Here is a 13,123-nt window from a genome sequence, read left to right on the forward strand (position 1 = left end):
TACAGCCCACTGGTGTCATCATTTTACCAGTTCAGGTATACTTTGGAATTTTTACTTCTTTTTACTTTCCTTTATCCTTCCCATTTATAATATAATTAACATATATTTTCTCTGCATACACTTACACTATCAGACAATGTTAAATTTTTTGCTTCAAATGTCAAATATAATTTAAAAATTTAAGAGAAGCAAAGTATATTACATTTACCCATATTTTTTCTCACTGTGTTCTTCCTTCTTCATATATTAGGATTCCTTCTTTTACTGTTCCGTTTTGTTTAGAAAACTGTCTTTAGCTATTCTTTTAGGGTATGTCTGCTAATGACAAACTATTATTTTTCCTTCATCTGAAAATATCTTAATTTGCCCTCCATTCCTGAAGAATATTTTTACTGGCTATACAATTGTGGGCTGATAATTCTTTTCTTTCTGCATTTGAAAAATATGCCATTTTTTCCTAACCTGCATGATTTCTGATATGAAAGTCACTGTTATTTGAATTGCTTTTCCCCTAGAGGTAGGATGTCATTTCTCTTTTGTGGTTTTTAAAACTTTTCCATTGTCCTTAGTTTTCAGAGTTTATACTATGATGTGTTCTCCTAAGGATTATCTGTTTAGAATTCATTTACATTCTCAAATTATATAAGCCTACAGTTCTTGCCAAGTACATACTGTTTTAACCATGATTTGTTTTGAGTACCTTTTCAACTGTGCTCTTTCTCCTTTCCTTTCAGACCCCAACAATATAAATGTTAAATCTTTTGTTATAGTCCCACTGGTCACTGAGCCACGTTTTCTTTCTTTTTTTCAGTCAATTTTCTCCACTGTTCTGACTGGATGTCTACTTTTCTATTTTCCAGTTCACTGATTCTTTCCTCTGCCATTCTGCTGTTTATTTCATTCATTGCTCATTTGCTTTTTGTATTTTTAAACTGTAAAATCTCAATTTAATTCTTTATATCTTTTACTTGCTCAACTTTCTATTTTTTTTTTGCTGATACTTATTTTTCTAAATTTATTTCAAGCATAGTTGCACTTGCTCAGTGAAGCATTTTTATGATGAATGCTTTAAAATCTTTGTTAGGCAATTCTAACTTCTCTGTCATCTCCATATGGGTATCTTCTGGTTGACTTTAAATTCAGTTTGAGGTATTCCTGGTTCTTACTATGACAAGTGATTTTTGACTGAAATATGATCATTTGAGATATTATCCTCTGAGACTCCGGGCCGTATTTTAAACTTGTTTTAGCACTCTCCCTCTGACACTACTCTGGTATGGGAAGAGGGGATGCCACCTTGATATCCTAGATGGAGAAGTCCAGGTCTCCTCCTTGGTCTCTGATGACCTGTGAAATGAGGGGTCCTCACGACTGCTGAGCACAGATAGGATTTCTAGTTTTCCATTAAGCCTCCACTGAAACTTCACTGGCTAGAAGATAGAGGTGCCTCATTACTGCTTCCCACGTGGCTTCACATGACAATATGGCTTTCTTTGCCTCTAGATGATGGTGAAAGTCCTGATTCTCCATTGGGCCACTTAAGATAATACCCCACTGAGGAGGGGAAAGGATGCCTTGTTATTGCCCGGTAGAAGTGGAAGTATCATCTCCTACTCAATCTTCTTTCTTACCACCCTGGGCGGAATGGGTGGGGGGTTGAGAGCATCTTACTACAGCCTGCAGAAGCTGGCAGTCTAGGTTTGCTCCTCAGCCTTGGCGGGTGTGAGTGGGGCCACAGTTTTTTCTCCATGGTATTTGGCATCAGGAGAATGGCTCCTGCTTAAAAGTTTCCAGTCTTCTAGGTTACCCCTTTCCTGTGCTTAGGCTTTTCTTGGGAATGGTTGTGTTAATTGGTGTTTCTGGTTTGTCTGCTTCTCCAGAACCCAGTCTGATATAAAAGTCAAAATGAAAACCCAGCTAAGTCACTGCAATGTTTTCTTTGGGTCCCAAGGTCTCTAGCCAGTTTACCTTCTCTCCACCTTTCCGAGTTTTCTTATGTTTTCTTTTATATACAATATTCAGTTGTATTTAGTGTGAGGAACAGGGAAAAGTACATCTCTGTTTACAAAAATGAAAGTTCTCACTGATTTTTAAATCACTGGCTTCATTCTCATATCCATGTTTCTGCCATCATCTCTCTGCTCTAACCATAGAAATCATATTCATCTTGAGAATACTCTTAATTTTCACCTAGTATATGAAGGCTTCCCAATTACTCTGATCACAGTGCTACTTTATCTCTCTCCCTTTTCTTCAGACATCTTTATTTTATGTTTTGGTATTTAATTATTCAGTAGTCTGGGAGATCCTAGGTAAATCAGTTAATCTCTCTGAGCCTCAATTTTCTTATTTGTGAAAGAAGTATGACATTGGTCCCTGACTATTTCATAAGGCATTTAATAAGCACTAAATAAAAATCTATGAAGTGAAAAAGAAAAACTATAAAATGCTTGTCAAATGTTAGGTATTCTTATCATACCACATGTTCTATATGGGACTTAACTCCCCTGTATGAATTATCATTTCTATGAGTAAGAGTATATTTCATATTCTCTTACTGTATTTCTGTAAAAAAACTTGCCTGAAATGTAAAATTGACTTTTTGTGTTTAGAGATTAAAATATTGACCTAACAAAAGTAATAGCATCTTATTCATTATTATTATTAGCAAGCAAACACATATACAGCTAATCCATATCTCCTGCTATTACATTCTATATATGTCAACAAACACAGATACTATTCAGATTAGTTTCTGAAATACTTGTGTTTGATGATAATGTAAACTATTTTGAAAACATCCACATCAGAAAGAAGGGAAGGTATCAATTTTAGTCTAGAATTTTTTTTTTTTTTTCTGAAGCTGGAAACGGGGAGAGACAGTCAGACAGACTCCCGCATGCGCCCGACGGGGATCCACCCGGCACGCCCACCAGGGGCAACGCTCTGCCCACCAGGGGGCGATGCTCTGCCCCTCCGGGGCGTCGCTCTGCAGCGACCAGAGCCACTCTAGCGCCTGGGGCAGAGGCCAAGGAGCCATCCCCAGCGCCCGGGCCATCTTTGCTCCAATGGAGCCTTGACTGCGGGAGGGGAAGAGAGAGACAGAGAGGAAGGAGGGGGGTGGGGGTGGAGAAGCAAATGGGCGCTTCTGTGTGCCCTGGCCGGGAATCGAACGCGGGGCCCCCGCACGCCAGGCCGATGCTCTACCGCTGAGCCAACCGGCCAGGGCCTAGTCTAGAATTTTTTAAAAGCATATTTACATATACTGTGCAAGTCACTCTCAAGATGTAAATAAAATATTCCCTGCTTTGGGAAAATGACAATCATAACTGTAAAGAACAAAGAGGTACATGAACTTAAGAGTCCATTTAGTTTATCCTCCTTGATTGATAGCAACCTTTTATTTTTAAAGCTTTACAAAACACACAAAAGAAAATATCTCTATCTAATTTAATTTCTTAAATCAATTATCTCCTCTTTTTCTAAGAATAAATTAAAAGCAAATGGTTTCCATCTGCAAATAGTGTTCTGGTATACACAGAGCAACAACATATACTGACCTTTTATGCAAAAGAAAAAGCTATAGTCTTTGCTTAGAATAAACAGTTTGATACCCCCAAAACAGAAGGTAAGATCGACTGGTTAAAATGAAAGTAAGATGAACCAAGAAGGTAATGAAAAGATCCTGTATGCTGAATGAATAAAACCCGTCATTTCTGTATGATGACACCAGATGTAATATTTTCTACCTTGACTCACCAAGCATCTATGGATTACAACCTGGGTTTTCTATGTAGTTTTCACTCAATGAAAAATGGGCTCATTAACCAACTCCCTATTCTGATCCTCTCTGGGATTAACTGACATCTGATTTACAGGTAATCTCCTGTGTCCTGAATAATAATAAGTCTCTTCTCTAGATATAAATTACCTTCTAGAATGTTGATAAATATTAAGTTTCTAGTTTTGCAAAGCAGAGCATTAAAATCAAATATGTACTAAACCAAAGTACAATCACTTTTGTTAAATCCCTTTTGGGTATCTAGCTGGAGAGACATTTATGCTGCTCACCACTCAAAGTGTGATGCAGGCTGTGAAAATATTGGTAGATCCACTTATTGTTATTCTAAACCAATGATGTTAACATGACTTCAATGCAGAAATGGGAGAAAATGGCATTAAACATTCTTAATGTTAATGGAAAATTAATACTGACATCACCTAGCAGATCAAAAACATGCAAATAACTCATTGCCACAATGTTTTTAAATGTTTTAAAAACAATAACAAATTGAAATTAAAAGATTTTAATTCATAATGTAACAAATTTGCTTGAACTTTTTGGTGGATATATGCTAAAGTTAGTGTTCTTGAGTAAAGAAGACTTTCCTGTACTCTCAAGGCACCGCTTTTTATTTAAGGAAACAGAGAAGGCTCTGTCACAGTGATTTACTTCCACCAGTATCACTTTCGTGACTGCTTTTGTTGGAATATTATTAACAATCCGCAAATGTATTTTGCTTGGCAACCTCCTTAAAGATATAAAACCATTTGGCAAGTGTTTTTGTAGACCAATTGCGTCATCTATCTTTTAGGAAAATTTTAATTATGAGTATCTATTTCCTCTAATTCCAAGATCCCAAAATTTATTTCACTGTAAGCATTATACTTGGCTCTATGAATGCCAAATTCATAAGAAGAAACAATCACAAATTCAAGCATTCTCCTATGACTTAGAAGTTAACCACTATGAATAAATTGTATGTAACAAAATATGAACTTACAAAATCAGTTATTTTATGTTTATTTATTAAGTTGGCAAAACATGAAAATACTGAGAAAGAAATGAAGACAAATGGAGAGCAGGTAAGAGAAATGAAACTATTAAATAAAAAGAAAAAAGTCACATTAGTGCTATCGATAAAAGATGCAAAGCTTGGCCAGAGTTAATAGAAATATAAGAACACTGGGCAGACGATTCCAAGTACTTTCCCAATTCTAATATCTTAGTATCTCTAATATCTCAAAAATGTTATTTTGCTTTCAGTTCCCTTAGAAGCAGATGGTAAGACAGTAGAGGCTCATGCATAATCATCAAAGTACTGGTGCTTGGTAAACTAGAGAGCAGGCACGGTGTCTATAGGTTACTGAGGACTTTGCCAAAATCAGCATGTTGCTTTTGTGAAGCCAAACTGCATTTGTTTGGCTCTCGGTGCAACAGGTTAATAGTGAAGTTACAGAGGATTCTGAGGACCCGTGCTTATGCTGGCTTGTATGCACCAATCTAAAAGCAGAATTTAATATTCGGAAACACTGTAGGTAGATTCTAAAAAGAACTTAGTAAAATCGTTTTAAAAGGTTTACTTTACTTTTAAAAGCATCTGTTGCTCCAGGTGCATGGTTTTTGTCTGGATGAAACTTCAAAGCAAGCTTTCTATAAGCTTTTTTCAAATCTTCATCACCAGCATCTTTGGTAACTCCAAGTACTTCATAGTAATTTTTACATTTGTTTATGCTGTGAACAAGAGAGTGTGTTATAATGAAAATTTCAAGAAAGAAGTTCATGTAATAGATCACAGATCTGTCTGTGGATTGTTTTCTCAATATTGAATGATAGCTTATCCCATTAAGGGTTACTGCTTCATTCTTTTTTTTGACCACAGACCATTCCTCCAACCTCTTTCTAGTCTAAGAAGAGGTGACCATGAGAATGTTCTTGGTGCAATTTATAGCAACTACAGATTAGTAAAGCAAAGTCCATAACAACTGTGGATGAAGGACAGAGCACAGAACTGTAACTAAAATGAGAGGGTAAGAACAATTTTATAGTATTTTTAAGAACATAAAGAAATTCAATAATTGCCCTGGCTGGATAGCTTAGTTGGTTAAAGCATGGTCCTGAAGCTCAGAGGTTGCCGGTTTGATCCCCAGTCAGGGTACATACAGGAACAGATTGATGTTCCTGTTCCTCTCTCCCTTTCTCTCTCGCTGAAATCAATAAAATAAAATAAAAACATTAAAAAAAATTCAATAATCCTCACAAGTATGTTGCACCTAAGGAACAGCATGTATTATACTACCAAGAGTTTGGTTATCACATAATGTATACCTAACCAAATATCAAAGAATTAGTTTAGGCCCTGGCCGGTTGGCTCAGACGCTCTCGTCGGCCTGGTGTGCGGAAGTCCCGGGTTCGATTCCCGGCCAGGGCACACAGGAGAAGCGCCCATCTGCTTCTCCACCCCTCCCCATCTCCTTCCTCTCTGTCTCTCTCTTCCCCTCCCGCAGCCAAGGCTCCATTGGAGCAAAAGATGGCCCGGGCACTGGGGATGGCTCCTTGGCCTCTGCCCCAGGCGCTGGAGTGGCTCTGGTCGCAACAGAGCGACGCCCCGGAGGGGCAGAGCATCAACCCCTGGTGGGCAGAGCGTCGCCCCCTGGTGGGCGTGCCGGGTGGATCCTGGTCGGGCGCATGCGGGAGTCTGTCTGTCTCTCCCCGTTTCTAGCTTCAGAGAAATAAAATAAAAAAAAAAAGGAATAAAGAATTAGTTTAGTGCTAGTAAAACAATTACAGCACACTATGATTTACATGTCAAGGCAAGTTAATTCAGCTTGGAGAATTAAGCTAAAGAGAATTCATCTGTGAAAGATAAAATCTCATAATATACATTACGGGACTCAAAAATGTTTGTTACCCCCATTTTCATGATGATGATCATACTGTTAAAGATTATAGTTAAGTCCTACTTGACATCGTCATTAGGTTCTATGACTTTAAGCAAAACAACACATAATGAAACCAAGTTTACCATAGGCTAATTGACATAAAGAGTTAAGTTCTTACAGCTTCTCATCAATGTTATAACAAAACAATGTTTAATGAATTATCATTATTCAAGGACCTACTGTACGTACATAGTTTATAACCCTAAAGATGTAACTGATTTCAACCCAGAGTCCTTAATTAATATACGGAAAAGAAATACTCGAAACTCTAAATAAAACAGAGAACAATACTTATGAATGCTAACATTCTCCCACAATCTAATAATTTTTCTTCACTAAAATCCAGATCCATTTACACATTTTTGTGGCATACTTTATGATGTTAGATGTGTTCCATGTGTGAGTGGCTTAATGACAGTGGTAGTAACAGGTAAAAATGAGGCTTAACTGTTCACTGGCAGCTAAAGAACTGCAAACACTGACTCAGAGTTTTCAAAGAAAAGAAACAGGATTTACTTATTTTAAACTACTGAACATGTTAATCATCACACCACTTGCTACCTAATCGGTTCTCAGTAAATATTTCTGGAATAAAGGAGCCTCAGCTCTTCCTTTATAATGAAAGCATTCATCATTTGGTCTATGAAATAAGAAAAAAAGAGAAGACAATGTAAAAGATTATAAAAAATTTTCCATATCACATCAATAAAAATCTGTTATGTAGTCTTTTTTACAGTAACAATAATTAAAATTGGATTTTTCTACTTTAGATAATTATAAATATTAATACAAGTCAATTTTATTTCATGAACATGACATTTCCTTTATTTAGTCAATAATATCTACTGAGTACCAACTATGTCCCAGACCACATTCTAACACTTGAGGTATATATATTACTGAACAAACAGAGGATGGTCCTGCCATTGTAGAGACTCCCCTAAATATGATTAGAAACTATGCGATAGAAAAAAGGAAAGGGGACATTTATAGAATACCTACTGTGTGTCTGGCACAGGTCCACAACCCATGTCCATGTTCTAACATCCATTAAACTCTGAAAAATGTTGTTACTCTATAACGGACCTGACTGCAAAAACCTGCCTTGAACTTTTTTAAAAGTAAAATTTGGCCTGATTGAATATGAAACTGCTACACAGTCTTCATTTATCCCATTTCAGTGTGAATAGTTCTATGTTTTATTGCAAAAATGTTAGTATTAGGGCCCAAGCTCTTACCAGTTATGTAATGTATAATGTATGCTTCCCTTATTACATTTCCAAAACACGAAGAATTCTAATTACAAACTACATCTGGTCCACAAAGTTTTCATACAGAGAATTGTAGAATCCTATTATGCTGATTATTTTACACAAATTATCTCATTTACTCCTCATTAGGTAGATGTTATTCCTATTCAATCAATGAGGAAATCAAGGCTTAGAGTGGTTAATTAAATTGCCAAAAGTTATATAACCAGGATTTATTCTTTCAACAAAAATTTACTGAATATCTGCTTTCTGCTAAACCCTGTTTCAGATGCTATAGTGTTGAATAAAACAGTCAAAAAAATTCCTGCTTACGGTAAATTTACAATTGGGACAAGGCCAAGCAATGAACAAATATATAAGAAAAATATAAAGTATATTGTATGGTGAAAAATACAGAAAAATAAAGTGGCAAAGGGGAATAGAGAATGAAAAGGGAGGCCTGCTAGGGTGATTAGGAAAGGCTTCACAAGTAAGGATTCAAATCTCAGTTTGTCTGACATAAAAATCCTGTCCAGAACCAGAATAAAGAAAAAAGGAGTAATCATCTCTTTCCTTCCAATTTGCTTTTCTAATCAGTGTTTAAACAGACTTTCTTCCTAGGTATTTGCAAATAATGGTGTTGGTGCCCAGAATATGTGTTCTCTGCCTCCCTACTTGCTCAGTTAACTTCTATGACTTCTTCAAACCTCAGCTTAGCTCTTTCTCTTCTCAAAAACTGAAATTCCTCAAGACTAGGTTCAGTGACCCTCATATAGCCTCTCACAGTTCTCATAACTTAGTCCTATCCCAGCAATGACCACACTGTACTGTAGCTACTGGTGTACTTGTCTGATTACTCTTTCTAGACTATAGGCCCCTTGAAGGCAGGTACTGTGTCTTGTTCACCATATGAGCTGAACGAATGAAAGGACAGATGGATGGATGACTGATTCAATTTGAGGGCAGAAATGGTGAAGATCCATAAGTCATTTCTGGACCAAAGGTGATAAATGCTGTAACATAAATGTAGTTGGCATCAGAACTGAATTTGAAATAGAGGTGAACAGACTATGAAACAAGGAATAGAGCTAAGAATACGACACATTACTTGAATGCAGAAAACAAAAAGTAGTGCCTGACCAGTGGTTAACAGTGGATAGAGTATCAACCCAGCACGTTGTGGTTCCAGGTTCAAAATCCCAAGGTTCAGCTGGAGTGCAGGGTCACCAGCTTGAGCATAGGGTCACCAGCTTGAATATGGTATCATCTGTATGATCCCATGGTTGCTGGTTTGAAACCCAAAGTTGCTGGCTTGATCCCAAGGTCACTGGCTTGAGCAAGGGGGTCACTGGCTTGGCTGGAGCCCACCACTCAAGGCATATATGAGAAGCAATCAATGAATAATTAATGCCCCAACTACGAGTTAATGCTTCTCATCTCTCTCCCTTTCTGTTTGTCTGTCTTTCTAAAAAAGGAAAAGAAAAAAGGTAGTAAATCAATCAAACACTGAACAATTCTAAAATCATTACTATTTGGTTTGAATAGATAGTATGTTTATTTACTAGATTAACCCTCTAGATTTGTTTTATTGCTAATTTCTGAGCACAAAAGGCTAGGCAATAGAAGAAGGCAGTCAGGAAAGGGCTGCTGGATAGTGCAAAGAAAGTAGGCTGGAATTTACAATCCTCTAGATGTGGATCATAGAGGTAAGAATTGCTACAAGAAGAAAAGAAAGTAAGAAAAACAATTATTTCGCCAATTCTTAGCTGTATCTAGCTCTGCCATATATTCTCTGCACTAAATTTTTCATCATATTTTAGAGAAAAAAATCTCTGAGAAATCAGAAGTATTAAGTCAACATCACCAATGAAAAACTGAAGGCTATGTATTTCAATACTCCAAATATATTTATTTACCTAAGTTTTCATACCTGATTAAGAAAACAGCATTTATATACTTATTTTAATTCATATTTTTGTTCATCATGCTCCTTTTCACTATAAAAATGCATTTGTCACACTTTTTATAGTTTGCTCCTCGCTGAAAGATTCAAGCCTTTTTTAAAAAATTCTTACAAAAGAATTAAAAAAAGAAAGAAGAAAAAAAAATAAGTTAAAAAGAGGTAAGCCATTACTCACCCTAGAAGGAAATGTGCAACCAAGGCAGAAAGAACTGTCCTGGTGCTCAGCAGACTGAACCGGTCTGTCTGGTTCAGCCTCCCTGTCTTCCTCTGGGCGTGAGAGCAAAGAGGGCAGGGGTCTTCTTTCAGTTCTCTCTCAGATGATACCATTGAGTGTTTACACAGAATCCAAATACTTGTTTATTCTTGGAGGTAAAAGACTATTTATTTTATAAATTCAGCAAAATTTCTTTTCATTTAAGGAACTATAACTTAAATTCTTATAAAATCTCCATAATTCAAATGACTTAACAGCTGTACAGAGGTGTTCTAGGTTGATAAATAAAAGTATGGCCCAGCTAATAGTTCACATTGATTTTGTAAATTTTAAAATAAAAGAGGAGCTGTAAAACAAGAGATATTAAACACTTTTTCAAATTAGACCCATGAAAGTTTTTTTTTTATCAATTTTTCAATATATCTCAACTCATAACAACAAATAGTGCTTAGTTTCACAGAATGTTACTTTCACAAAGTTGCACGCTTTTCCTTCCATCTTACTGTAGGCTCGCTCGCTCTTATGCAAGGGACGCAGTATTATTGCATGGCTTCTCCCACTGAGCCAAACTGTCACTGAGCAACTTGTTTGCATAACAGTGTTAGCCAACAAGATAACACGGCTTTCTTCAGAAAAATCCCCTGAGTGTAGGTAAAACAAAAAAACAAAAAGGTCCAGCATGTTAAGTGTTTGCTGGTGATGTTACCTCACTAAAGCAACACGCGGGAAAGCTAATATAATGAAGTGTTTCATGGTTGAGCTAAGCAACTCTTATCAAGGTATTAATTTAAGTATTTTGAATAATTTAGGGATTCTACTATTAAAGAATGTTCCAATCATATTTACTCCCCAAAGGACAAAAACCTTATATTTATTTAATGAAAAAGGTATAATAATATTATTGACAAGAGAAACAATCTCTAATATAGGTATACTGCTAAGCTAATACTTCTACCTGATACGAATTCATGGTCTGAAACATAGCTGCGTTCCAAATGCTAACCAGCAATCCTTCTATTTCCTTTGCTTTTCCCTCTACAGATATTTCATACTTTTACCACTCTGCTCAAGCTTTCAATCTCATCTCTTTCCTTATAACTCTCAAAGGACAAACTCAGCTACAGTTTCACAGAGAACACAGAAGCCAGCTGACAGAAACTCCCTCAGCACTTTGTTTCCACCTGGCCACCTCTGACCACAGACGAAGTGTATCTGCCCCCACCATCATCTTTCATTCTCCCATTCTTAAGATGTCCCCTGAATACTGAAACAGAGACAGAACAAGGTGCTGCCCTCCCTTCCTCACTTCTACTACACCGGGAGCTACTCCTTTCTTCCTTTCAAGATTAGGGCAAAGGAAATTAAGAAAATAGGTTAAAAAAAAAAAACCCACCAGATTTAGAATATTCCTCTTCTCCAAAATTTCAACTATATTTTTAATGATATTTTCAAATATATAGGTGATTTTACAGTCTTTCTTTTAAAAAGTGTCAAAATGATTCTAAATGAAAACCACATGTGTACAATTAACTTTATTTAGGTCTTTCACTGAGAACATGTTCTCCCTGCAAAAGTAATTTCTACAAGAAAATACAATTTGTTTTCAGATAGATGTGGTTTCCTGAAATGCATTTCAACACACTGTTTAATTAAAGCTTTTTCTTAAAGAAATTAAAAAGCATGTCTCAGTTTTTCTCACTTATCTCACTTATTCAGCCATCTCTGACATAATGTTACAGTTATAAAAGTGGTTAGCAACATTATTTATATTCTTAAAGTGCTTCACTACCATTCATGCTAATCAAATACTCTTCACTATGGATTTTCATTAATAGGGATATACAGTATAAATAATTGCTATTTGATTTAAAATGACTTTAATTTCAAATTATGGAGAGTAAAAAAGAAACTAAGAAGGAAGAATGGAGAAAAAAGTGTGAGAAAAGAAAGGAGTAAAAGAAATAAGAAAGGGCAAAAGAGAAAAATAATCTAACTAGTTTTACCTACTCTACTTGCTAGTTCACTGTATTATAATTCACTCTCTGTGTGCACTATCCGATTAGTCACTGTTCAGTGTCCTTCATCCTTACACTTTAGTTTCCCTAGAGAGCAACATTAATACATCAATACAGCTTCCTGAAGTTGTAATAGGAAACAAACAGTATTCTCTCTAGTATTTCATACTCAGAGGTCATCTTATCCAGAACATTTATTCTTAATTACAAAATTAGCAAAGTCAAATCCCTAAAATCCAGTTCATAATTTTCAACTCTACCTCACTCTTCTGGTTTAAGTGGAGTGTTATCATGAGGTAAAACTAAAACACTAAGAGAGAATAGTCAGAGAAAAAGAATTATGGGGTTGGAGGACTAGGTGGAAAGGTGAAGGAAGTAAGCAAAAAACAAACAAACAAACCTTCACAGGCACAGACAACAATATGGTAATTACCAGAGGAAAAGGGGGGAGGGGAGGTAGGAGAGGGTAGAGGGTATATAAATGGTGACAGAAGGAGACTTGACTTAGGGTGGTGAACACACAGTACAATATACAGATGATGTAGTATAGAATTGTACACCTGAAACCAGTATAATTTTATTAACTAATGTCACCCCAATAAATTCAACAAAAAAATAAATAAGAGGACATTATGATGTTCACATATCTATCAAGCTATATAAAGATAACCTTAATAAAGAAATATAGACAGAAAAATACTATCCTTCATTAAGATAAATAGAAAATTGAAAATGCTGTTACTATTGCCCTCAATATTTCTCTCATGTAAAATTCTCCTGCTTTCATGAATATATATGACAGAATAATTCTTCTATCCTCTTTTCAATATTTTATCTAAATACTGTACTATCAAAAAATTGAAATAATTTTCCTCAAATAATGATCTAAAAGTACTAAAAATTTTTGAAAATTAAAAAATGGAACCTTCCACAGAGTATTTTATTTTACAGTTTGATT

General features: G+C 35.9%; 1 protein-coding gene across 4 annotated transcripts in view; it reads right to left on the bottom strand.

The window, feature by feature from the left end:
* The window catches only part of DNAJB14 (DnaJ heat shock protein family (Hsp40) member B14), a 56,573-nt gene that overhangs the window by 21,347 nt on the left and 22,103 nt on the right, over nt 1-13,123 (bottom strand). For 3 of the 4 annotated variants that reach the window (XM_066387379.1, XM_066387377.1, XM_066387381.1), the window contains one exon: nt 5,370-5,515. The exons of the other annotated variant lie outside the window; for it this stretch is intronic. In XM_066387379.1, the coding sequence (XP_066243476.1) occupies nt 5,370-5,515 (146 nt within the window). The remainder of the gene's footprint in view (nt 1-5,369; nt 5,516-13,123) is intronic. 4 annotated transcript variants of the gene reach the window in all.

Source organism: Saccopteryx leptura, chromosome 5 (assembly GCF_036850995.1).
Source record: "Saccopteryx leptura isolate mSacLep1 chromosome 5, mSacLep1_pri_phased_curated, whole genome shotgun sequence".
In the NCBI taxonomy this organism is placed as follows: domain Eukaryota; kingdom Metazoa; phylum Chordata; class Mammalia; order Chiroptera; family Emballonuridae; genus Saccopteryx; species Saccopteryx leptura.